This window comes from Phascolarctos cinereus, unplaced genomic scaffold (assembly GCF_003287225.1).
Source record: "Phascolarctos cinereus isolate Bilbo 61053 unplaced genomic scaffold, phaCin_HiC Scaffold_726;HRSCAF=1367, whole genome shotgun sequence".
NCBI classification, from domain to species: domain Eukaryota; kingdom Metazoa; phylum Chordata; class Mammalia; order Diprotodontia; family Phascolarctidae; genus Phascolarctos; species Phascolarctos cinereus.
This window is the reverse complement of record NW_027556098.1, coordinates 27,536,043-27,561,549: the sequence shown is the minus strand read 5'-3', so window position 1 is coordinate 27,561,549 and position 25,507 is coordinate 27,536,043. Positions and strand designations below refer to the sequence as shown.

Genomic DNA, 25,507 nt, shown 5'->3' with positions numbered 1-25,507 from the left:
ACATTATAGATAACTGAAGTGGGTCTGGGTGCTGCTAATCGGATATGTTAAAAAGAAAGGAGGACCAAAGGCTATTTTCAGACATATAGGAGGACTATGAAGTAACAGCTAAATAAATGAATTATGTATTGATCACCTACTATAAGGAGATTAGCACAGCAAGCGGTCATTGTATTGTCATTTATATTTGTTATTGTATGGCTGAGAAGTGGGGATGGAGTGAACCACACTGACTTTATCTTGTGACACAGTTCTGGAGCTAGCACAGTTCCCTTTCTTTCAGTTACAGGGTCGGTCCAAATTCCGTCTTGTAAGAAAATTTTATTCAATTGTGGAGATTGGGAGAAAACCTTATTGTATTGTTCAAACTTGGCCTTGTGTGGCTGAGAAGCTGGACCACCCCCACCTGCTGCTTAGAGACCCTTAACCAAGGACCTAGGTTATGCTTATCAGAAACCCAAATCCAAAGACTGATGCATGGAGTTTTCTCACAATTGTACATCTCAAGCAACCCATATGTCTTGTCTGAAAACTGGCGCCATGCTGATTAATCAATTATTGTTTCCATGTTTCTTTGATTATTTATAGACACTTGGGGAGGTAGTGGGACACCTCCTTTTCTGTATCTGTTTGCTCTCCCCCTCTCAACTTGGAAAGTCCCTAATCTTTCATTCAATTAGAAATTCTTTTAATTAATTGGCCTTATTTGTTTAATTGGTTTTAGTGCATAAAAGGCCGTCTTCCTCTGTAGTGAGCGCCCAAGCCTAAGGTGAGAAGGTCTGGTCCTGCTTTGTTAGGCAATTGCCAATGCATTGCTTAATAATCAATATGCTCAGAAGAATGAATACTCAGTCATTTTATCTTTCACCAGCCACACTGGAATGTGCTCAGTGCAGTGGTAGGCATGGTAGATATTTTGGGGAAACTAGGCCTTTCGATGCTCTCAAATGAAACCAGGTAGGCAGCCACTGATTCTATCTACATGTAGGGCCAGCCCTGAAGTTAGTGTAGATGGGTTTTATAAAGCGAATTAATTCCATTATTATCACTGCATCCAATGTACTCACAAAGATGACTCCCTTTTTATGCTTGGCATTTTCTTTGTTCCCATTTTGGGGTGTCTCATGTGTTTCTTCTTTTCTTTTGCTGTTGTTTTTCCCTTTCCATGGAGAAGACAGAATGATAAATAGAAAATATCCCTAGACTTGGAGTCCAGAGACCCTTCTTCCAGTAAGATATGTATTTTTAATTGACTAAAATAGATATGACTCCAGTTACTTCAATCCACATTTATTCAAAGTGTCTACTCTATGCCAGATACCTTACTCAGCGCTGGAGTATATGGAGGGATGTCTGCTACTTGCATGCATTTCCTGTATCATACCAATGAGTGAGCCAGATCTATTCTTTTTAAAACATTTTTCTCATGGGGCAGCTAGATGGTGCAGTGGATAGAGCACCGGCCCTGGATTCAGGGAGACCTGAGTTCAAATCTGACCTCAGACACTTGACACTCTAGCTGTGTGACCCTAGGCAAGTCACTTAATAGCATTGCCTACCCCAAAACATCTCTCTCTTTAAAGAAAGCCTTATTTCTATTATCTAGATCTTAGAATCATTAACTCTGGCTCAGAGTGATGAAACCATCACTCATGAAGAAAAACTAAAATTGTCCAATAAGGAAATATTCTTCAAAACTTGGGTGCAACCCAACTTTTCATCAGCACCTGACAGGACTGTGAGAGATGATCTCTCAGGAGCGAAGCCTCCTCAGGGGATCAATGGTTCTTGTTAATAGTTCTTGATTGTTGCTTTCAAAATCCTCCCCGCCTCAGACCCTGTTTTCAAGTACTTAGCAGAAAGAACAGCCCTGCCCCCAACCTGAACTGCTTGCCCTTAAAAAGCTTCCCACCTTTTCTTGTTTCTGGGCAAACTTGTGTCTCCTTGAATAGATTGTACCTCCTGAAAGCCCAGCCATTGGGATACGGTGAAGGGGGTTAGGGAGGATTAGCTTGCATTAGAGTATAAATAAGCCTTGATTTCTGTACCAAACTCATACTCTCCTGGCCAGCAATGGCATTCAGGGGTGGTACCCTTTCTCATGAGAAAGCAATAAACTCCTTTCTGCTTTCAAGGTATCTAAGTTTTTGTTTTTATTTTTGAGTAAGTGGTCTCTGTCCCACACAGGACTCACTATCAATGAGACCAAAGCCACAGAAGGTGTAGGAGGGAGAGGCAGGCAATAGGGGTTGTGCAGGGGATTTCCCAAAGCTGACTGAACTGGAATTGTCTGGGTTGAGGTAGTTTGATGCTCTAGATCTAAGAAGATAGAATGTGATGAAGGCAAAAGAAAAGTCTGGAAAAAGCACTACGGATAATAGCAGGAAGGAAAGATCACTTTGGGGTTCGGGGGGGATGCAACAATCAGTAAAGGTGTTGTGAAGGGAAGGCAGCACAATGGATAGAGTGCAGGGCCTAGAGTCAAGAAGACTCATCTTCCTGAGTTTAAAGGTGGCCTGAGACACTTACTAGCTGTGTGATCCTGGGCAAGTCGCTTAACCCTGTTTGCCTCAGTTTCCTCATGTGTAAAATGAGCTGAAGAAGGAAATGGCAAACCACTCCAGTATCTTTGCCAACAGAACCACAAATGGGGTCATGAAGAGTGGGGCGTGACTGGAAAAATGAACAACAAAAAGGCTTTCTGAACATAACACCTGTGCTAGAACTAGGCTTACATACCCTCCAGTTTTGGCTGGAGAAGAACTTGGGGTTTCCTCATATGGGCCACTAAAATGTTGAGGTTTAGGAGTGCTGGGACACCAAAATCAGAACACACAGGTCCTGTCCCAAAGAATTCGACCCAAGCCTTCTTTCAGCCAAAGACAAGGTTTATTAGAATATCTGTCATATTGGGCAGACTCTTAAGGAGTCTGAACGTTAGTGAGCTATTGGCTAGATTATAAGAATCTGAGCTGCACCTTATCTCTTACACTGATCCGCCACTCTATTTCTCAGCCAGTAGCAGATAATTTTGATGATTACTGCTGTACAAAACAGCTTGAGATCTGGTATGGCTAAACCACCTTCCTTCACATTTGTTTTCATTAATTCCTTTGACATTCTTGACATTTTTGTTCTTCCAGATAAATTCTGTTATGATTTTTTTCTAGTTCTATAAAATAATTTTTTGGTAGTTTGATTGGTGTGGTATGGCATTGAATAAGTAGATTAATTTAGGTAGAATTATCATCTCTATTATATTGGCTAAGCCTACCCATGAGGAATTAATATTTTTCTAGTTGTTTCGATCTGACTTTATTTTTGTGAAAAGTTTTGTAATTGTCTTCATATAGTTCCTGGATTTGTCTTGGCAGGTAGACTCCCAGGTATTTTATATTGCTTACAGTTATTTTAAAAGGAATTTTTCTTTCTATCTCTTGCTACTGGATCTTTTTTTTTTGATAATATATAGAAATGCTGATGATCTATGTGGATTTATTTTATATCCCTCAACTTTGCTAAAATTGTTAATTATTTCAACTAGTTTTTAGTTGGTACTCTAGGATTCTCTAAGTATATCATCGTTCATTTGCAAAAAGTGATAGTTTTGTTTCCACATTGTCTATCCTAATTCCTTCAATTTCTTTTTCTTCTCTTATTGCTATAGCTAACATTTCTAGTACAATATTGGAAATAGTGACAATGGGCAATAGATCCTAGTTTTAAGGAACTTACATACTAATCATAGATAAATCATGTGAATAAATAGATAATAGATATGATATATCCAAAGTAGAAGGAAGGTAACCTTAGAAGAGGAGGCTCTTATTCAGTCAACAAACATTTATGTTGATCTTAGTATTTGTCTGGCAAAGAGATCCAAAGACCTCCTTACCCTTGAGTGTTAGGATTGTCATCGTGATGAGTATTGAAACCACAGAGGATGGTAGCAAGGGTTAGGGTAGAAAGGAAAACTGTGCGTCTGATGCTAACATGATTGGAGAAAATAGGAACATGTTCTGGAATTCAAGAAATGACAATGATTGCAACAGATTGTGGGGTGATGATAGCAGAGCAAGGGTCTGGGAGAATCGGTGAAGAGAAAGGAGTATGACAACTCCCGGCTGTAGCATTGCAGTGGATGGCAAGGTACTTGGTATCTCCAACAGAAGGTCAGGTTTCATTTAGTACCAAGAGATGGAATGAGTATAAGAGGAAGAGATGGAGGAGGAAAGGAAGTTTGGTAATGATTGAATGAATGAGGACTTGAGAGGCCACCATGGAAGAGGTAAGTAGAGGAGGGGTAGGGCTAAGCTGGAAAAGGATGAAGATAAGTATAAATCACAGAGGAGAGGGATTTTTGCCTGGACAGGCAGGAATGTTCAATCATAAGGATTAGAGGCACTGGTTAGATGGCCAATAATAGGCCTTCATCCCAAGCCTCTGTGACTCGTTTAGGTTTTGATGGCTTAGAATGAGTCTAAATAACAATTGTTTTCTGTTCTGGCCAGAACAGAAAGTCTTCCCTTCCCAGAATGATATTTTGTGTTGGTAAATTAGGCCATCGTTTGTTTTAATTCTTACTTAGTCCTTAGCCATTGAATGGGTGTTGCCTCAGACAAACTGAAGCCTGGGAAAGACTTTAATTTAGAAAGGCCGTAGGCATCCATTGCACCTGGGGCCATCACCCCTTGTCTTGGCTTTGTCTTGCCACTGGACTTCAATGACTCTGGAGGAAAGAGTGACCGCTGAAGACTTTGTAGCTCTGCCTCACTTAAATCTAATTCACAGGCAAATAAGACATAACCCTAACAACAAAAGGTGGAAAGAGAATGAGTTTTGGAGTTAGAGTACCTAGGTTTGAATTTCAGCTCTTCCATTTACTGCCAGTGTGACCTTGGGCAAATCATTTTACCTCCACGGGCTTCAGTTTTCTAGTCTGTGGAGTGAGAGAGTTGCACCTGATGGCTTCTAAGTTTTCTTCTTGCACTGGATCTACCAGCCTATGAGATAGGTATTTTTAATCATGGGGGTGGGGGAGGCTGAGGTATGAGGTAGATTAAGTTCCAAATACACAGAGAACTATAATACAGGTATGATGCTGAATGACCACATTCCAGGTGATTTGGCAGGTTTGGTAGCCACAGGAGCAGGGCATTGGTGAACGGTGCAAGAAGACAGGGAAGAAAGCCTTCATAGTTCCAGATGAATGCCTTAGACTTGGTTGCATCAGGGAAGGACCAGTGATGAATGGCATAGGAAGTTGGGATGGAAGTAGAAGGTTTTAGCACATCCCTCCCCAAGTAAATAATAACAATCATTAGCATTTATGTAGCACTTTAAGATCTGCAAATGTTTCATTTTCTCCTCACTCTGAGAGGTAGGTATGATTATTATCTCCATTTTACAGATGAGGAAACTGAGGCAGATTGTGATGAAGTGACTTTCCCAAGGTCACACAGCTAGTATGTGTCTGAGGCTAGATTTGAACTCAGGTCTTCCTGATTCCTGGTCCAGCCAGAAAAAAAAAAGCCACTGTGCCACCTAGCTGCCTAGATGAATCAACATATATGCAATCAACAATATGTAATCAACATATATGTAAAATATGTAGATAGAATCCAGAATAAGAAAAATCCATCTTGAATCCATGACAGACAGTGAGGTACTTCTTAGAATACCCAAAGGATATTTTATATCATGGAAAGACCTGCAATTTCATCAGTGTAAGTACTCTTTCCACAAATGATCACAGCCCCTTTCTACCTTAGTCATTTCATAAATTTCTATGGCCAAAAAAATTCATTACATAGTGGTTAACCTCTTAGCTTCTCTGAACTTCATCAGCCCGTCTTCAATCAATCAATCAACAAGGATTTATTAGGTACCAACTCTGATATATAAAAAGTTCAAGAGACATAATTTCTGGGTAATTAATCATGTTATTAATTATTTTTATGGCTAGCAAATAATTAATAGAAGGATGGTATTTAGCCATCTTTCAAATGAAAGATGGAATACGTTGGCCTCTTGCTGCTTACATGCCCTTGGAAGAGTGGGTGTTTCCAACAGATGGCGATGAAATCTGATTGCTTAACATTTAATGAGAGAATGAATATGATAATGAGAGGTGGGCCTATTCTAATGAGGGGCTGGGGTACTCAATTTTGATTATGTCACTCTTACTCCCAGACCCCCAAGTCTTGAGCAATCTAGGCAAATGATCTACTCTACCCTGTCCAAGCCTGAATAGAAAATAATGAGCCAGAATTCACCTAGATTAAATTAAATTAAAATTAAACTAGGCTCTTTTTACTGTAATTAGAACTAATCTCCAGTTGGGTTGGTCTGAACAAGATTGAGAAGAATGTTAAAATTCAATCTCATTATCAGCCCTATTTTTCAGGGGCTTATTTGACCTAGTAGAGAATGAGGAAATCAAAGGGGAAAAAATCCTGGATCTCCCCATGGTAACTGGTTATTGATATAGAGAAATAATCATTTCTTTCACTACCATGTGTTAAACAATGGGGACACAAAGACCCAAGAGAAGCCCCTGTCCTTGCCCTCAGGGGTTTCTGTTCTATTGAAAGAAATACCATATAGAGTACACATATGAATATATGCATAGTTTATACAAAATAAATATTAAGAAATTCCTACGCAGTTGAGGGGGATCAAGAGAGCCTTCACGTTAGAGATTGTTGTTGTGGTATTTCAGTTGTATCCAGCTCTTCATGACTCCATTTGGGGTTTTCTTGGCAGAGATACTGGAGTGGTTTGCCTTTTCCTTCTCCAGCTCATTTTGCAGATGAGGAAACTGAGGCAAACAGGGTTAAGTGATTTGCCCAGGGTTGCTCAGCTAGTAAGTGTCTGAGGCCATATTTGAACTCATGAAGATAAGTTGTTGTGATTCCAAGCCCAGTGCTCTATGTACTGCATCACCTAGCTGCCCCATGTTGGAGATCACAACCCTTCAAATGACAATCCTTTAATGGGCCTTTCCAGCTGAATGGGACCTAGGAGAGCTTGTGTCCTACTGACATAGCTCTTGAGCGGAATCCCTCAATGTTCACTTTGTTGGCAGGCCTATGAAGTCCACCATCTGAGCGTGCATGCACACAGGTTTTTCAAAAGTACAGTACATTTGAATACTGGAGTATTAGAGCTGACCCCATTAATTTTCTTTCACAACAACCTGCCTCGTTCTTAATTTTCTTTTCCAATATACTTGTTTATCATTGTATAGTAAAGATCTGGGCTTCTCTTAGTAACAGTCAGGTCTGTCTACCCATATGCCAAGCCACGCCCATAAAGAAGAGAATGCTGAATGAGGGCTTTCACTCCTTCAGGTTGTGCTACATAAATAACCTGGGCACAGTGATTTACTTCTTTATTGCCAAGTTCTTAGCAATAGCTGAGCTACCAGCTTAACAAGAACAGAAGACACTATCCTTTCTCTCTTTTTTTTTCCTGGATAGTTTTATGGACACAGCAGGGGCCACCATGCCAGCTCCCAAGACATCTGCTTCTTCAGGTACACTCTGTGGGCAGCTTTGCTAACTCAGCACCACTTCTTACTTTGAGTGGCTTTATCATAGGCTGTTTGGTATCAACCTGCTAGAAATTGTTGCATTGTGTTATTTTTTTTAAAGGCTTTGACATCTACTCTGTAGTTCACCTTACTTGATATAAATCCTTGTTCCTTATCACCACACAGCCTGCCTCTAATACCAGAAGAGTATTGAAATGGCCTTAAGTCTTGATTGTTTTGTTATTTTGACTCTCAGAGGCACAGGACAGTGTGGGAAAAAGTGCCAGACTCGGGATCAGCTGACCTGTGTTCAAGTCTTGGTGCTGATGTCCTTAGCTGTTTGATTATGGCCAAGTTATTTTCTATCTGAGAGAATCAGTTTTGAAAATGGGGGTTCAATTCAACAAATATTTATTAAATATTCCTTGTAAGAGCACTGTGCTTCAAATAGAAGTCTTATGAAGCTTAGGGAACTGGTTTTTTTGGGAAATGCAGTAAAAAAAAAATACCATTGTAAAGGCAGGTGGTAGTTTTTTTTTCTTTTTCCATTTTTACACAAGCATTGGAAGTGTCTTCTTTTCTACCATAGCAACAGCTTTGTTGTTTAACTTGTTAAATTGGGCTGCTTAGGAGTCCACTAGAAAAAGAACACAGAAGGAAGATTAATTAAGACTCTTTGGAAAGCACACAATTAAGAATACCTTTAAGAACCAAACTGAACATTAATTATGGTGATAAATCTTGGCAAAGAGATGACAAAATGCGTCTTCCTCCTTTCTTAGCAGAAGTGGAGGGCTACGGATATGTAATATCGCATAGACTGCTAGATTCAGTGGATATGTAATTTTGCAGCTAATTTTGCTTCAGTTACCTTTTTTCTCTTTCTTTTTTGTCATTTGTTATAATGGATAGCTCTTTAGGTGAAGGAATATATTTGGAAATGATGGTGATATAAAAATAGAAGCTATTGATGAAATAAATATTGTTGATATCAAAAGGCCCAACTGAGAATCACAAAATTATTGGACTGTTAGAGATAGAAAAGAATTTACTGATCTTCTAGTCCCACCTCTTCATTTTACAGATAAGGAAACCGAGGTTCAGAGATATTGTGTGACTTGTCTAAGGTCATATACCATTTTTTGAATGCAAAACTGTGTCTCCAAAGAATGTGGAAGCCTCATGTTGGAGGCAAGAGCTCTTCACTATTGTATGAATTTTATTTGTTTAATCTTAAATTGATGCTTTTGAATAATTGAGCTACTTGTAGTACAGATTTCTCTCTCTTGGCAAAGTATAATGCAAATGAATTTAAGCATAACCTTAAATACCTTATTTTTGAAACATGAACAAAAACATTAGTAACTTTGTATTATGGTGAAGGGAAAGGAATAAGCATGTATATAGTGCCTACTATGTGCAGGCCCACTGTTAAACGCTTTTAGAAATATCTCATTTGATCCTTACAAAAACCCTGCAAGATATGTGCAATTATTATCCTCATTTTACAGTGGAGGAAATTGAGGCAAAGAGAGGTTTTATGACTTTCCCAAGGAAACTCAGCTATTAAGTGTCTGAGGCCAAATTTGAACTCAGGTCTTCCTTATTCTATCTACTGTCTCACCTAACTGCCAAAACTAGACCAGAGTGTAGGAAGGGAGAGTAATGTATAATGAGGCTGGAAAATTAGGTTGGGGCCAGGTTATAAAAAGTTTTAGAAGTCAAGCAAGAATGTATATTTCAACCTAGAGGCAATAAGGAAACACAAGTTTATTGAATAGTGACATAGTTGAGGGTAGTGGATAGAGTGCTGAGCCTGGAGTCAGGAAGAATCATCTTCCTGAGTTCAAATCTGGCCTCAGACACTTCCGAGCTGTGTGACCCTGGGCAAGTCACTTAGCCCTATTTGCCTCACTTTCCTCATCTGCAAAATGAGCTGGAGAAGGAAATGGCAAAAGCACTCCAGGATCTTTGACAAGAGAACCCCAAATGGAGTCCCAAAGAGTCAGACAGAACTGAAAGATGACTGCCCAACAAGTGATGTAGTTGGAACTGAATTTAAGGAAAATCACTTTAACAGTTATGTATAGAATTGATTGGAGTGGGTACAGACTTGGGGAAAGGAGACTAATCAGAAGGTCACTATAATAGTTCAGAGTAGAGATTTCATTTCCAAGATATATGAGGAATCGATACAAACACATATATACATTTTTTTTTAGGCAATTGGGGTTAAGTGACTTGCCCAGGGTCACACAGCTAGTGTCAAGTGTATGGTCTGAGGTCGGATTTGAACTCAGGTCCTCCTGACTTCAGGGCTGGTACTCTATCCACTGCGCCACCTGGCTGCCCCACAAATATTTTTTAAAAAGCCATTCCACAGCTGATAAATGGTCTAATGCAATTCTCAAGAGAAAAACCTAGGCTATCTGTAGCCATGTGAAAAAAAAAGGTCTAAATCATTAATAATTAGAAAAATGCACATTAAAGCAATTCTGAGGTTCCAGCTCACATCCATCAGACAGGTGAAAATGACAAATGTTGGAGTAGCTTGGGGAAACTGACACAGAAGAGCTGTGATTAGGTCCAATAGTTCTCAGAAGCAATTTGGAACGATACACAAAAAATTACTAAACAGTGCATGCTCTTTTACCTACATATTCCTCTGCTAGGTCTATAGCCAAAAGACATCAAAGAGGAAAAGATCCTTTACTTACAAAAATATAGATATCAGCTCTTGCTGTGGTGGCAAAAAATGAAAACTAAGGGGATGTCCATCATTTGGGGAATGGCTGAACAAATCATGTAATGGAGTGTCATTGTGCTCTAAGAAATAAAGAAAGAAAAGGTTTTAGAAAAACTGGTAACACTTGTTTGCACCGATGCAGTGAAGTGAGCAGAATTAAAAGAACAATTTACACTATTCCGTCAATATTACGAAAATGAACAATTTTGAAAGGCTTAACTCTAATCAACATGATTCAATCTAGAGGACTCATGAAGAATACAACCTGCCTCATGACAGAGAAATAATGGTCTAATATGCACAATAAGAAATTCATTTCTGAATATGACCAATGTGGGAATGTTTTGTTTGACTATGCTTTTGTAATACAGAGGTTTTCTCTTCTCTCTCTTTCTCTCTCTCCCTTCCTTCTTTTCTTCCTTCCCCTCCCTCAGTCCCCCCTCCTTCCCTCCTTCTCTCCTTCCTTCTTTTCTTCCTTCCTTTTTTCCTTCCTTTTTTCTTCCTCCTTCCTTTCTTTGTGGGGTGGGGGAAGGTGGGAGGGAAAATTAATGCTTGAAAATTGAAAAATGAGGGGGCGGGTAGGAGGTGCAGTGGATAGAGCACCAGCCCTGAAGTCAGGAGGACCTGAGTTCAAATCTGGCCTCAGACCAAACACTTACTAGTTGTGTGACCCTGGGTTAAAAAAAAAAGGAAAGAAAATTGAAAAATAAAATTTAAAATTTAAAAATAGATTCGGGAGCACTGAGATACAAGGAGGGACAGGAGAGTGTACTTTAAAAAGGCAATTTCAGACCACAGATGCTAACTATTTTGGGTGATAGGGTAATAAAGATTGTAAGTATTCTGATGTAATGGCTTGAGGGAAAGTGAAATTAAGGTGATGAGAACAGAGGATTTTAATGAATTGGGCCAGGATGTTTGAAGGGTCATCATTGTATGTATTATAGTCACCAAGTCTGAGGGAAGTGGTTTAGGAAGGAAAGGAACACTTAAGTCAAAGTTGTTGTTCTTGAAGAGGACTATGACATCAGGGAGGTGATGCCATGACATGCAAGTGAATTGGATTTAAGTGAGGGAGGGCTGTGCAAAGTCACCAGCTCCACTTTCTCCTCTGGAGCCATCTGGGTCCAGTGGCAAGATACAGATTAGGACGACTGGAGATGGCCCCAGATGCAGTGGGAGACCTTGGCCTTTTAAGCTAAGGTCTTTCCTAGGTCTCAATTTGACTGAGGCATATTCAATGACTAAGGCTAGGTAAGAAATAAGGCAGAGTATGGTCTCTTTACCTAGTCAAAAAAAATCTATCTGGGAGGGGAAAACGCTCAAGGTTTCTGACCAAAACAGAAAGAATTGCTGTTTACATTCACTCTGAGCCAGTCTGGGCCCATACACTGACCAAGTGGGTCTTGGCCTGGGAACTACTGTTGGCCAATCAACAACAGCCAGAATGATTTGGCTTTAAGCAGGGGTCCTTAAGGGAAAAAAAAAAAAGGTTTCACTGTACTCCTTGAAGAAGGAATGAGGGATGGGGAACGGAGGAGGCCAGTAGATCTGTATATGATCATAGGTCTAGAATTGGAAGGGACCTCAGACACCGTCCAATCCAATCTCCTATTTTTCAGATACGGAATTTGAAGCCCAGAGATATTCAATGACTTGTCCAAGGTCACACAGGTAATAAGTGACAGAGATGGGACTTGACCTCAGGTCCTTTAACTCAAAAGCTGGTGCTCCCTCCTCTATACCATACTGTCTCCCAGTCAGGGAATAGAGTGAAGAGGCTGATATGTCTCCTGCAGAGAAGGGAGGGTTCTGAGTGCATGAGGGCAGAGGAAGGGTCCAGAAATGGCAGTGAGGAGCAAGAAGTGTGTCTACTCTACCCCGAGGCCAACCGATATATGGGGGGTGTGTGTGAGAAGGATCACCCAATACTAAAGAAAGTAACCAAGAAAACAGAGTCTTCTAGGAGGAACCAAGTTTTCGTAAGTGCAAGAAAATGGAATGGGTATGAGATGAAAGAGAATTTTGTTTTAGAGGGCATGGTGGAAAGAACAGAACAGGAAAAGAAAGCAGGTTGGGGAGTTAGATAGGAATGAAAAGTGAAATCTCATTTATATCACAACAACAAAACTCATCCTTATTTGTGATTTAATCTACTAAGCAATCTATTTAATACCTGCATACAGACAATTATAAAGCCATAGGGATAGGGACTAGACTATGATGTCAAAAGTAGTTTTTCAGTCATACACGACTCTTCGTGACCCCATTTGGGATTTTCTTGGTAAAGATAGTGGAGTGGTTTGCCATTTCCTTCTCCAGCTCATTTTACAGATAAGGAAACTGAGGCAAACAGGGTTAAGTGACTTGCCCAGAGTCACACATCTAATAAGTCTCTGATCAAATTTGAACTCAGGACCTGATGCTCTATCCACTGCACCACATTCTGCAATGAAGTTGGCACCTCCACTGCTATTTACAGGCTTAGAGATTTGCCTAGAGCCCAGGGTCACATGGCTCTATATGTCAGGGAAGGTTTTGCACCCAGGTGTTTCTGAATCCAAGGTTTGCTCTCTCTTCTATGGATTGCTACCTCTTGCTACCTACTAAAAATATAAAACCTGAAATAAAGGTAGACCTAAATATTTGGAGAAGTAGTTTTTATAGATAGGCTGGATTGACAATACTTCGGAAATTAATTTACATACCTAACTTGGCACCAATTACAATGCTAAAGGGTTTTTTTAAAAAATACAGAATTAGATGATGAAATTTACATGGAAAAAACACTTTTAAGAATATCAAAGCCTCACTGAACTTTTAAAAACTAATGAAACTACTTTAAGACATTTTACAAAACAGTAATCAACTGGGGAGCAGGGTGATAAGTCAAAAGCTCACTGAGATGGGAGTCAGAAGACCTAGGTTCAGATGTCAGTTCTGATGCTCCTTGCATGATGTTTGGCAATTCACTTAATCTTCTGGGGCCTCAGTTTCCACATCTGTAAAAAAAAAAGTGTGTGTGGGAGAGGAGGGGGGAATTGGATTATATGATCCTTAAAGCCCTTCCACCTCTAGGTTTCTGATTCTGTCTCATAATATGTATAACTTGTTATATGTATTTGTGTATTGTCTCCCCCATTAGATTGTGAGCTCTTTGAGGGCAGGGACTGTCTTTTGCCTCTTTTTGTATCTCTAGAGCTTAGCACAGTGCCTGGCACACAGTAGATGCCTAATAAATGGTTACTGATTGATTGTTTGATGCTGAGACATAATGTCCAATAAGTTCTTCCTCCTCCCCCAAATAGAATTTTCAGTGTTTTCTTTTAAAGACAGTACTGTAAACAGATGGCTCAGATAGACAGGTCCAGTCTGTCCAAAAGGTAAGGGAGACCCCACCAACTGTGTGATTTAGTCAGTGGATTTACTGATATTTACTCGCTTTTTTTTTTTTGTCAGGCAATGTCTTCTGTTAAGATAGAGACTGTCATAAAGGAAAAGAACCGGATGGGAGAGTGTCCTGTGTGGGACGAAAAAACTGGTCACCTTGTTTTTGTGGATATCAACGCTCAGAAAGTTTGCAGATGGAACCCGATCACTGGGGAAGTACAGAGTGTGACCCTGGGTGAGTAGGAGAGGCTTCTCACTGCAAAAGCTTCCAATATGAAGAAAAGGGGCTTTCTTGATTTGCTAATCTATAGGTATTCCTTTGCTAGAGCAGATGAACATACTGCAAAGAGTTCATGAGTGAAAGGGCAACAGAAAAAAAAGTGACTCCCTATTTCCTAAATGAAAGCTGCTGCTGATAATATCAAGTCCAGATTCTTCTAAGTTTCAAGATTTTAAAAAAAATTCTTTTTAACGGTTTCCATAACCTGGCCTCATCTGACCTAGCCAATCTCACTTCTCTATTATTCCCTGACTTGTACCTTTTCCTTTAGTTAACCCAAAGACCTGGGTTCAAATCCTACCTTAGATGCTTGCTAGCCATGTTAACTATGAACAAAATACTTCACCTCTTTCCATCTCATTTCCTTTTCTATAAAATGGGGATAATGACAATATCTATCTAGGATTGTTGAGGGGAGCAAGTGAGGTAGAAAAGCATCATCTTAATGTTAGCTATGTAATGATGATATTCATCTTGGCTGTCCTGTCTTCACTTACGTTCTCTTTATCTAAAATGTCCCTTTCTGTCTCCCTGTTCAAATTCTCCTATCTTCAAGGTCCACCTCCAATCTCATTTCCTCCACAAAGCCTTCCTTGATCACTCTAGTCCTATTGAGTCTGTTAAATCAAGTGGAAAAAAAAAAGCAATTGGTAAGTGCTGATTTAGCACGTGTTCTGGGGATACAACAATAAAAGTGAAATAATCCCTACCCTCATGGAGCTTACATTCTTACATTTAATCCACAGCATATAAACTCCTGGAGAGCAGACTGCATCATTTTTGTCTTTGTATCATCAGAGCCTAGCACAGTGCCTGGTATACAGTAAGTGCTTAATAAATACTGGTTGCTTTATTGATTGATTCTAATCCAGAAGACAGCATGTACGTATACAGTCGTACATACAAAACACTTAGGAAGCAGATACAAGGTAACCTTCAAGGGGGAAAGGCACTAACTCTTGAGAGGACCAGGAAAGCCCATGCAGAAGATGGCTCTTGAAATAAGCCTCTAGCTGCCCTCTAAACTCCAAAGGCACATCTAGTCTGTGCCATACAACTGAGCACTTAATTTTATTTTTAAAATTTTTAAAAATTTATTGTTAGTTTTCAGCATTCACTTTTATAAGATGTTGAGTTTCAAATTTTTTTCTCCCTCCCTCTCTCCACTCCTCCCCTCCCCAAGATGGCAAAGAATATGATACAGTTTATACATGTATAGTCATCTTAAACATATTTCCACATTAGTCATATTGTGAAAGAAGAATCAAAACAAAAGGGAAAAACTACAAAAAAAAAAAGAGAGAGAGAGAAAATAGTATGCTTTAATCTGCATTCAGACTCCATAGTTCTTTCTCTGGGTGTGGACAGCATTTTCCATCATGAGTACTTTGGAATTGTCTTAGATCATCGTATTACTGAGAAGAGCTAAGTCTATCAAAGCTGGTCATTACACAATTTTGCTGTTACTGTGTATAATGTTCTCCTGGTTCTTCTCACTTCACTCAGCATCAGTTCATGTAAGTCTTTCCAGGTTTTTCTGAAATCTGTCTGCTCATCATGTCTTATAGCACAATAGTATTCCATTACATTCGTATACCACAACTTGTTCAGCCATTCCCCAACTGATGGACATTCCTTTGATTTCCAATTCTTTGCCACCACAAAAATTGCTGCTATAAATAGTTTTGTACATGTGAGCACTTAATTTTATATGTGTATTCTGATTATATGTATATATTGTTCTCTAATTGCTCTTTTCATATTATTATCAGTACCTCTCCCCTTTTTCCCCTCTGTCTATGTGGGGAGTCATATTCTTTCATGTGGGTGCTCTGTCCAAAGAAATATCAATTTTTATCTCTTATATTTGCAAGGAATCTCAGGGTTTAGGGGCTAGATTTTTTTTTCTTCTCTATTTGTTCTATCTTTTTTTTTTTAAACTGGAACAATTAACTCTTTTATTTCATATAATTTTCATTTATGATTCTTTGAAATATAGTTCTGGAAAACCAGACTTTGTTAAGGCCCGTGGTGATTGAAGTGGAGCTACTTGACTATACTTTTAACCCCAAATCTGGTTCCCACTAACTGGCCAATAAGTCCCAGCCCAAGCCTCACTCGCTTATTGTTTGGGTTTTGATGTCTCAGAGTGAGTGCAAATAGCAATTGTTTCTATTCTGGCTAGAACCTGGGAAAGACTTTAGCTTAAAAATGCCAGGGTCTCCTACTACATCTGGGGCCATTGCCAGTGGTCTTGACCTGTGTCTTGCTCTGGACTCCGATGACCCTGGAGGACAGAGTGAGGCTGATGACTTTGTACAGCTCTGCCTCACTTAAATCCAACTCACTTGCAAGTCAGGACATCGCTCTCCTGATGTCCTCTCTCAAGAATGAAGGACAAACTCTTTCTGATGGCTCCTCCTATTGGTTTTAATTTTTACTTACAACATCACTAATGTGAAAATATGTTTAATAGGAATGTAAATGTATAGCCCATATCAGATTGTATTCTATCTTGGGGAGGGTGGTGGGGAGGAAAGGGGACAAAAATCTTAAACTCAAAAGCATATGGAAGTGATTGTTGACAAATCAAAATAAATTAATAAAATAAATTTTAAAAAAAGAATGAAGGACAAACAAGAACAATAACACCACCTCTCCCAACTAGATTGTAAGTCTCTTAAGGAGAAGGACTCTGTCTTCTACTTTTATATTATCTTTGGGCAAAGTACCTACCTAGTGGTTAACTTATTGGTTGAATGATCCTTTTCAGAAATTCATGAGGGTCTGAGACTTGAGTTCAAATCCTGTGTGACCCTGAGTAAGTCACTTAACTTGTCTGCCTCAGTTTCCTCAACTGTGAAATGTAGATAATAGTACATATCTCACAAGGTTATTGTGAAGATCAAGCAATTTAACAGATGTAAAGCACTTTGCAAATTTAAAGCTCTGTATAAATGCTAGTTTTTATTATTGATGGTGTGTTGTTGAAGAAAGGAAGGGAGCAGGTGTTTGTGAGTCTAAAGAAAGCATTAGCAAGTCTTGATGGTGAAATTGGAGGCAATCAGATTCTTGCTTGTTGGCCTGTAGGGAACCTGTACTTTAAATGGAAGCTCCTTGGGAGTAGGAATCCTATCATTCTTTGTACTTCAGTCCTCTATATCTAGCATAGTTCCTGGCACAGAGTAAGCGCTTGATAAATATTTGCTGATTGATTGATTGATATTTGTAGGGAGAAAGGGACCAGAACTCGTTCTGGAAAATGTCTTTTGTCTCTAATGTTGTGAGACTTTGTCCCACCAGCTTAATGAAGGCTGTATTAAGGAGTGACGTCAAAGACAAAACAAATGCATCATAACTGAAATTGAACAATTCAATGGTTAGAGAATCCTGAAGATGGTCTTTATATTTTGTAATCTTTTTTTTTTGGTAAGGCAATTCAGGTTAAGTGACTTTCCCAGAGTCACAAAGCTAGTGGGTGTTATGTATCTGAGGCTGGATTTGAACTCAGGTCCTCCTGACTCTAGGGCCAGTGCTCTATCCACTGCACCACCTAGCTGCCCCTGGTCTTTGTATTTTGAAAGATTAGCAAGAAGTTTCCTTCTCCATAGAAAAGTGGAGAGATGTGGAAAAATTAGGACTTCAGTTCATTGTTGGTGAATCTGTGAGCTGATCCAGTCATTTTGGAGAGTGATTTGGAATTACATCCAAGGTGTTATTAAACTGTCTATATCCTTTGACCCAGCAATACCACTTTTAGGTCTGTTTCCCAAGATGATTAAGGGAAAAGGAAAAGAACCTATATGTTCTAAAATATTCATAGCAGCTCTCTTTGTGAAGAGTGAAGGTGAAGAACTGGAAATTGTGAGGATGCCCACCAATTGGGGAATGGCTAAACAAACTGTGGTATATGTTTGTGATGGAATATTACTCTTATATAAGAAATGATGAGCTTTATGATTTTAGAAAAACATGGAAAGACCTACATGAAATAATGAAGAGGAAAATGAGCAGAACCAAGAGAATATTGTATACAGTAACAGCAATATTGTTTTAAGAATAACTTGGAGTGATCAAGTCATTCTGACTATTATAAATGGCCAAATTAACAGCAGAGGTCCTATGAAAGAAAATGTTTGCAGCCAGAGAAAGAACTCAACCTGCCCCCCCCCGTCAATGAGCCTCCCCCCGCCCCATACATATTTGTGTCTAATGGTAGACAGCTCTAGAGTGAGGGGGAGGGAGGGGAAAAAGAGAAAGCTGTATAATAACTTTGTTGTATATTTAAAAGAGATAGCAATTTCAGGTGCAATCCTCTTTTTTTCTTCTATTCCACTTTGTTATGGAAATGCTTATTTTATTTCTTAAGTTCAGAATCTAAAAAAAGAAAAGAGGATAGAAAAATTGAAAAATAGAACAAATCCATATTTTTTCATTAAGAGTTAATACAGAAGAAGGCAAAGCTCTGATAATGTTAAAGAGATGGATGACAGCTAGTGTTTGGGAATCCATATCTACCTGGCTTTATTTGGTTTAACTGTTTTTAAAAACCGTGTATTTAAATGAAGGAATTGATGATATGCACATGAAATTTGTGGATGACAAAAAGCAGGGAAGGATAGCTAACACACTGGATGATAGATCACGATGTTGGCTGAAGCTAGTAAGGTAAAATTCAATAGGAATAAACTTTAAAAATCCAAACTTGGGCTTTAAAAAAAAATCATCTATGAAGGAATCAAATCATAGATGCATTTAACTTAGTCAAGTTTAATTTATGTCTCAGAATGAGTGTTGAGATGGGAGAGGTGAATGTGCTGTTCCCTCAGCAGGTCTCAGCTAGGCCCTTTTGTGCTGTGAGCATCCCCCATGCCCCATATTATTTTAGAATCTCCTCTTCACCATACTGACAGACCAAGCTGATAGAGATAATGAGAGAGACTGCCTCAGTTGTTCTTTCTAACATTCCTAGTGAACTAGAATGGCCCTTGTGTCCTCTTGACTTGTTGGTGCCCTCTCTTGTCTCATGATGAAGTACGAAGAAGTAACAGATGTGTGACAGTGAGATCACACTCTTATGTAATCACACATACATAAATCCTTTTCAAGAGTATTTTCCCTACGATTATCAGTTTTCCGGCCAACTAAGTCTTTGCCTATTTTCTGTTTTCTTCTATTTGAGTAAAAGTTTTGATATGAGGTGTTATTAAAAAAAAATTAAACTTACTTTCAATTTTTCTATAGCAACCATTTTGGATCCACCTGTTCTCTGATACAAGCTGCCTTCTTTGAAGAGACCTGAACCTCTTCCCAGACACAACTATTTAAAGATACTGTACTATATTTTACAGCAGATAGATGACTCAGTAGATAAAGCACTGGGCCTGGAGTCAGGAAGACCCGAGTTCAAATTTGGCCTCAGACATTTATTAGCTGTGTAACCCTGGGGAAGTTAATTAACTTCTATTTGCTTTAATACGCTAGAAAAGGAAATGGCAAACTACTCCAGTGTCTTTGCCAAAACAACCCCATGGACAGTGTGGTCCCAGCCAGGGGTGTTGAACTGTGGCCTTGAGGCCACATGTGGTCCTCTATGTCCTCCAGTGCAGCTCTTTGACTGAATCCACACTTCACAGAACAAATCCCCTTAAAAGGATTTGTTCTATAAAACTTGGACTCAGTCAAAAGGCCACACCCAAGGATCTAGAAGGTTACATGTGACCTCAAGGATGCAGGTTCCCCACCACTGGTCCAGGGGGTCACAAAAAGTTGGACATGACTGAACAACAACTATTTTTTATAGGTGATTTCAAGGACTTCCTAGGGTAATTACTATCTTATGTGATTTTATGCCTTTTGTACTGAATTTAGAAACGCATCCTTTGGTGCAGCGTGACTCCACTGTACACAAGTACAGGGAAGCATGAGTACAACAGCAGCTCACATGGGAAACAGGTTTTACATAATTGTATATGTATAACCTATATAACACTGCTTGCTGTCTTGGGGAGGAGGGAAGGGAGAGAGAGGGAGAAAAATTTGGATCTCAAAAATCTTATTAAAAAATGAATGCTGAAAACTGTCTTTACATGAAATTGGAAAAAATAAAATGTTATTTACATTTTAAAATTAAAATCCCCCCCAAAAAAAGTTCACACACACAAAAAAAAACCTCCATAAAATTCTGCATCATAGCATGGTAAATGAAAAAACTAATGTAATCTTGGACTACATTAATAGGAGTCTAACAATGAATAAACCACTCCTGGGAGCTTAGGGATTAGGGTACTGCATAATCATCTCTCTCTGTCTCTGTGTCTGTCTGTCTGTCTGTCTGTCTGTCTGTCTGTCTCTCTCTCTCTCTCTCTCTCTCTCTCTCTCTCTCTCTCTCTTTTCTCTCTCCCTAAGGGGACCCTCTCAATTCTGGACTACTTACTTGGTGACTGGATGAACTTCAGTACTGGGAGACTCTGGCCTCTAACAAGAGGGTTAGGCTCTTTGCACCCCAAGGAAAAATTACTTAAATGTAGGTTTGCTTCATATCTGAATTCTCCCCAAAGTAAGGAGTAAAAAAGTATACAGTGTGCAACATAAATCAGGTATGGATTGGTATTTATTTAATGGGACAGGTATTTACTTCCTACACACTAAAGAAATATTATATGTGGAAGATTTTCATCAGTTCACATTGACAATAAGACTTGAAACAGGTTTCATTAATTTGTAATACTATTACATTCACCATGTATTGACAGAAACTTAAACAACTTAAACAAGCAATAGTATTAACTACTATTAAACTCTGCTGGAAGGTTGAGATTTAAACACTGGAGCATGAAATATTTTGTGGAACTGCTCAATGGGCATTGCTAAATTTTATTTAGGCTCCGCAAGGTCCAAATAACTTCGGGTCCATGTCTTCTGGCAAGGCAGACCAGGGCTTGGGCCCAGTCTCTCATCAGTGGTCATCTTCTCAAATGAAGAAATTCCCTTTACCTCCAGTCATCTTAATTGATGGACCCTGGATCTAACCTCTCCAACTCACAGCGCTGGACCATCTCAAAATCACTGTTTGGTCATTTCCTATTAAACAAATAATAACAAAGTAGAACTGGCAGACAGAAGCTCGGGCTCGAGTTCACCTAGTTGAGTGTTCTTGTTCTATCTCCCATGGCCATGCAGGAGTGGTCACTATAGGGGAGGAGGTGGGTAGGAAAGGGCGACAGGCCTTCATCTCTGCAGCAAGAAGATTGCCGAGAACTCACATGCATTGTTGTAAGGAAGAGAAAGAAATGAATGAAGATGGTTCAATTCTCTATTAATGGTCCACTAATCATCAGTTCCTCTGGCTCAGTGATTAATAAGGGGATTCCTTCATCATGCCCAAAGCACCCTTTAGTCCTGAGTCACACATGACTGGTTAATATCAGCCAAGAATTTTGTAATCCCTAAGCACCAAGCCCTGAGTAAACACATGTGTTTGGCTGGAATTAAGCAGAGAAGCCCTGTTCACACTGCATTAAACTACTGGTTGCAAAAGCATAGTATTTAGATAGTATCCTATCCTGGTTAGATCATATCTGGAGCTTTGTAGCCCGCTGTGGATACCACATTTTGCAAGGGACATTGACAAGGTGGAAGTTATCCAGAGAAATACAACCAAAAGGATGAGGAGACTTGGAACCATACAATATAAAGATGGATCAATTGAACTAGGAATATTTAACTTGAAGAAGAGAAGGCAAAGCAGAAGAGAGTGGGGAGGACATAAATATTTATTTAATGGGACAGGTATTTACTTCCTACACACTAAAGAAATGTTACATATGAAAGATTTTCATCAGTTCACATTGACAATGAGACTTAAAACAGGTTTCATTAATTTGTAATACTGTTACATTCACCATGTATTGACGGAAACTTAAACAACTTAAACAGGTACCCTTCCATAGCACTGCATAACTCACCACTATGTCTGCTCCTTTGTGTTTCTTGCAGATGCCCGGGTAGGATGTGTGGCTCTCCGAGAGTGTGGGGACTATGTTGTAGCCCTTGGAACACGGTTTGGCCTCTTGAACTGGGAAGACCAATCAGTGACAACTGTTTCTTACCTCGAACAGGATAAACCAAACAACAGGTTCAATGATGGCAAAGTAGACCCTGCTGGAAGATTTGTGGCTGGTAAGGATGGAAATAGTAATAATGACTCCTATTTAGACTGTTTCTTAAAGTTGCCTCACTGCTTTCTTCACAATAACCCTGTGAGATAGGTAGTGAAAATATTATTATCCCTGTCCTACAGATGAGGAAACTGAGTCTCAGAAAGATGAAGCAACTTGTGTCAAAAAAATTGATATAGTATGCTGAGCTTCAGGCCTAAGTCTGCCAGAAACAATTTTTATTTAGTTTAATATTATTCCAAGTCCAAACACTTCTCGTTTAGATACTAGCAAGTATCTAAGGCAAGATTTGAACCCTGGGCTTGCTGACTAGCCATTATGGCACACTGCGTCTCTATTTTTCATCTTTGATTTCCTAGTATCTAGCACACACTAAGTGATTAACAAATGTTGACTGACTGATTGATCCCCGCAGGTACAATGGCTGAGGAATCTAGCCCAGGAGTATGGGAGAAACAACAAGGGTCTCTCTATACTCTCTATTCGGATTGCTCTGTGATGAAGCAGTTGGGCCAGCTGAGCATCTGCAATGGATTGGACTGGTCTCTGGATCACCAAGTGTTCTACCACATTGATAGCCTGACATATGCTGTGCATGCCTTTGACTATGATCTACCGTCAGGGAAGATCGGTATGGGTAGGATCTTATGGTCCTTTTTATTTCAGGAATCCTGGAAAGACACTCTTATTAAGCCAGCGGGTACAGATGACATGAACATGGACTTGTTCTTCAAGGCAGCAATGGAGAGAAGGGCAGGAAAGCTTGCAAATGGTTCACTTAGGACAAATAATTCATGTGGATGATAATAAATTTATGGAACTCATTGCCCTAAGAGGTGATTGAAAAAAAATAGAAACAGATTCAAAGATGGTTTTGATAAATTAGTGTGTAGCAGAACTATGATGGACTATTAAGACAACCTCCCAGTACTTTAGGATTCATGCAGTACCCTTGATGTAGCTACCATGGTATAAACCTGGACACAGGACAAATTGTGAAGCAGGTAAATTTTTTTAAATTTAATTGAATTCTATTTTTTTTTAATCAATGAAAATCCACCTTTGCTCCTTCCCACTTCCCCCTCAATTGAGAAAGAAACAAAAACAAAACTCCTGTTGCAGACATGTATATCCATTCATAGGCTCTCTCGGCCTACTTTACCTGATTTAAAGTACCCAGTATCCTCAGGTCCTCTGTTTCCCTTCCCCTAGTAAAACCCACATTTTGAAAAGTCTCTTTTTTTAACCTTAGTATGAATTTGTCCATTTAATACTTCCTCCAGGACTATTTTCACTTTAGGTTTTAATTATAGAATTAAAGAGTCTCCTTTTATCCTCATTCCCCAAGTTGATGGGGGAGATAATTTAGGGCAGGGAAATCTTGTTGGTGGCCATGAGATGGGTAGCTGCCTTCAAGCCAATGAGCAAGGCCGTCCTCATCAAAAGGACCACAATTCCTTGGAAGATAATGTTCCTTCATTGTATTGTGATATACAGAGCATGCACTGCCCAGGCCACGGGTGTGACATGCTGTGGCAATGCTTGGGTAGTAGAAGGAGGGCTGAGCTTACAGTTAGAAGATCTGAGTTTGAGCTCTGGCTCTACTACTAACTAGCTATTTGAACTTAGTGAGTCATGTTATATTTCTAGGAAAGGGTTTTTTTGTTTTTGTTTTGTTTGTTTTAATCTGTAAAATGAAGGTTGGATTAAATAACTTCTGAATTCACTTTTAGGGTTAAAATTCTGTGAGTCTATGTGTGTACTTTTCTTCATCTAACTAAGATAACTGGTTTACCCAGATAGCAATGGAAAATTCACAACTCCCATTGTTATGAAACATCAAAGAATATTGCTTTGATGTGTTGTTACAGAGCTAAAGACACTTGAGATCAGTGGTCATGTTTTTCTGAATAATATTCTTTGACTCAGTCTGTTTTTCTAATTTGTTCTTCCTTAGTACATACAGGTTTATTGTATAATACATGCTTGTTAAATTGAACAGAAAAATGACTGGGAGTGGTATTGTAATCTCTGTTCCTGGAGCAGCTGAGGCTGATGGATCATGTGCTCTCTGGAGTTCTGAATTACACTGGGCTAAAGCAGACTGAGTGTCCACACTAAGTCTGGCACCAATATTGTGAGCCCCTGGGGGCTCACCCTCTAAGGAAGAGTGAACAGATTCAAGTGAGAAGGTCAAGGCATCCATGCCAAAGAGCTCTTACATTAGGCCTGTGGGTGCATGTTGAACTTCTAGGCTAGGTGAGGCAGAGAGAGAGAGGAAGGGAGGAAGGAAGGGAGGAAGGAAGGGAGGAAGGAAGGAAGGAAGGAAGGAAGGAAGGAAGGAAGGAAGGAAGGAAGGAAGGAAGGAAGGAAGGAAGGAAGGAGGGAAGGAAGGAGGGAAGGAAGGAGGGAAGGAAGGAGGGAAGGAAGGAAGGAAGGAAGGAGGAAGGAAGGAGGAAGGAAGGAGGGAAGGAAGGAGGGAAGGAAGGAGGGAAGGAAGGAGGGAAGGAAGGAGGAAGGAAGGAGGGAAGGAAGGAGGGAAGGAGGGAAGGAAGGAGGGAAGGAAGAGGGAAGGAAGGAGGGAAGGAAGGAAGGAAGGAAGGAAGGAAGGAAGGAAGGAAGGAAGGAGGGAAGGAAGGAGGGGGAAGGAAGGAAGGAAGGAAGGAGGAAGGAAGGAAGGAAGGAAGGAAGGAAGGAAGGAAGGGAAGGAGGGAAGGAGGAAGGAATGATTGTGAGTCAGTCAATAAGCATTTATTAAGTGCCTACTATATGCCAAGAATTGTGCTAAGCCTTGGGAATACAAAGAGAGACAAAAAAGGGGACCCTGCCTTAATTGTATCTCACAGTCTAACCAGGGAAACAAAACATACAGGTAAAAAGTTAAACAACTACACAAGATTTAAACAATAGTTCAACCTAACAATAGGAAAGATGCTAGACTTGGGTTTTATTCTTCTTTTTTTTTCTTTTGCTAGGCAATGGGCTTAAGTGACTTGCCCAGGGTCACACAGCTAGTAAGTGTTATGTGTCTGAGGCCCGATTTGAACTCACGTCCTCCTGAATCCAGGGCTGGTGCTCTATCACTGCACTACCTAGCTGCTCCCTTGGGGTCTGGCTCTGTTTTCTTACTTATTGGTGGTATAGAAATAGAGGAAGGAGTAAGAAAACAGAGCCAAACCCTATGCTTTCAGCACTCAGACTGAAGTCGATCTTGAGAATTCTCAATAATTGTTCCTATATCTCTGGCGTATTCCTCTGTACAGATTCTGTCTCTGAAAAAATTATAACCTAGCTCATTTTAGCTCTACCTAGAAGTATTAATGACTCCACTCACTGTAAATATTTAGAGTCTTCCAACAAGCAGCAAAACATACATT

At 39.6% G+C, this 25,507-nt stretch overlaps 1 protein-coding gene across 3 annotated transcripts in view; it reads left to right on the top strand.

The window, feature by feature from the left end:
- Positions 1-25,507, top strand: part of LOC110212850 (regucalcin-like) — a 59,632-nt gene that overhangs the window by 25,425 nt on the left and 8,700 nt on the right. The window contains exons 1-4 of one of the 3 annotated variants that reach the window (XM_078146308.1): positions 7,363-7,537; positions 13,740-13,905; positions 21,949-22,131; positions 22,546-22,767. In XM_078146308.1, coding sequence (XP_078002434.1) covers positions 13,743-13,905; positions 21,949-22,131; positions 22,546-22,767 — 568 coding nt within the window. In that variant the 5' untranslated portion in view covers positions 7,363-7,537; positions 13,740-13,742. Of the gene's footprint in view, positions 1-7,362; positions 7,538-13,739; positions 13,906-21,948; positions 22,132-22,545; positions 22,768-25,507 lie in introns of those variants that run through there. The other 2 variants (XM_020992956.2, XM_078146309.1) reach the window with 2 other exon arrangements.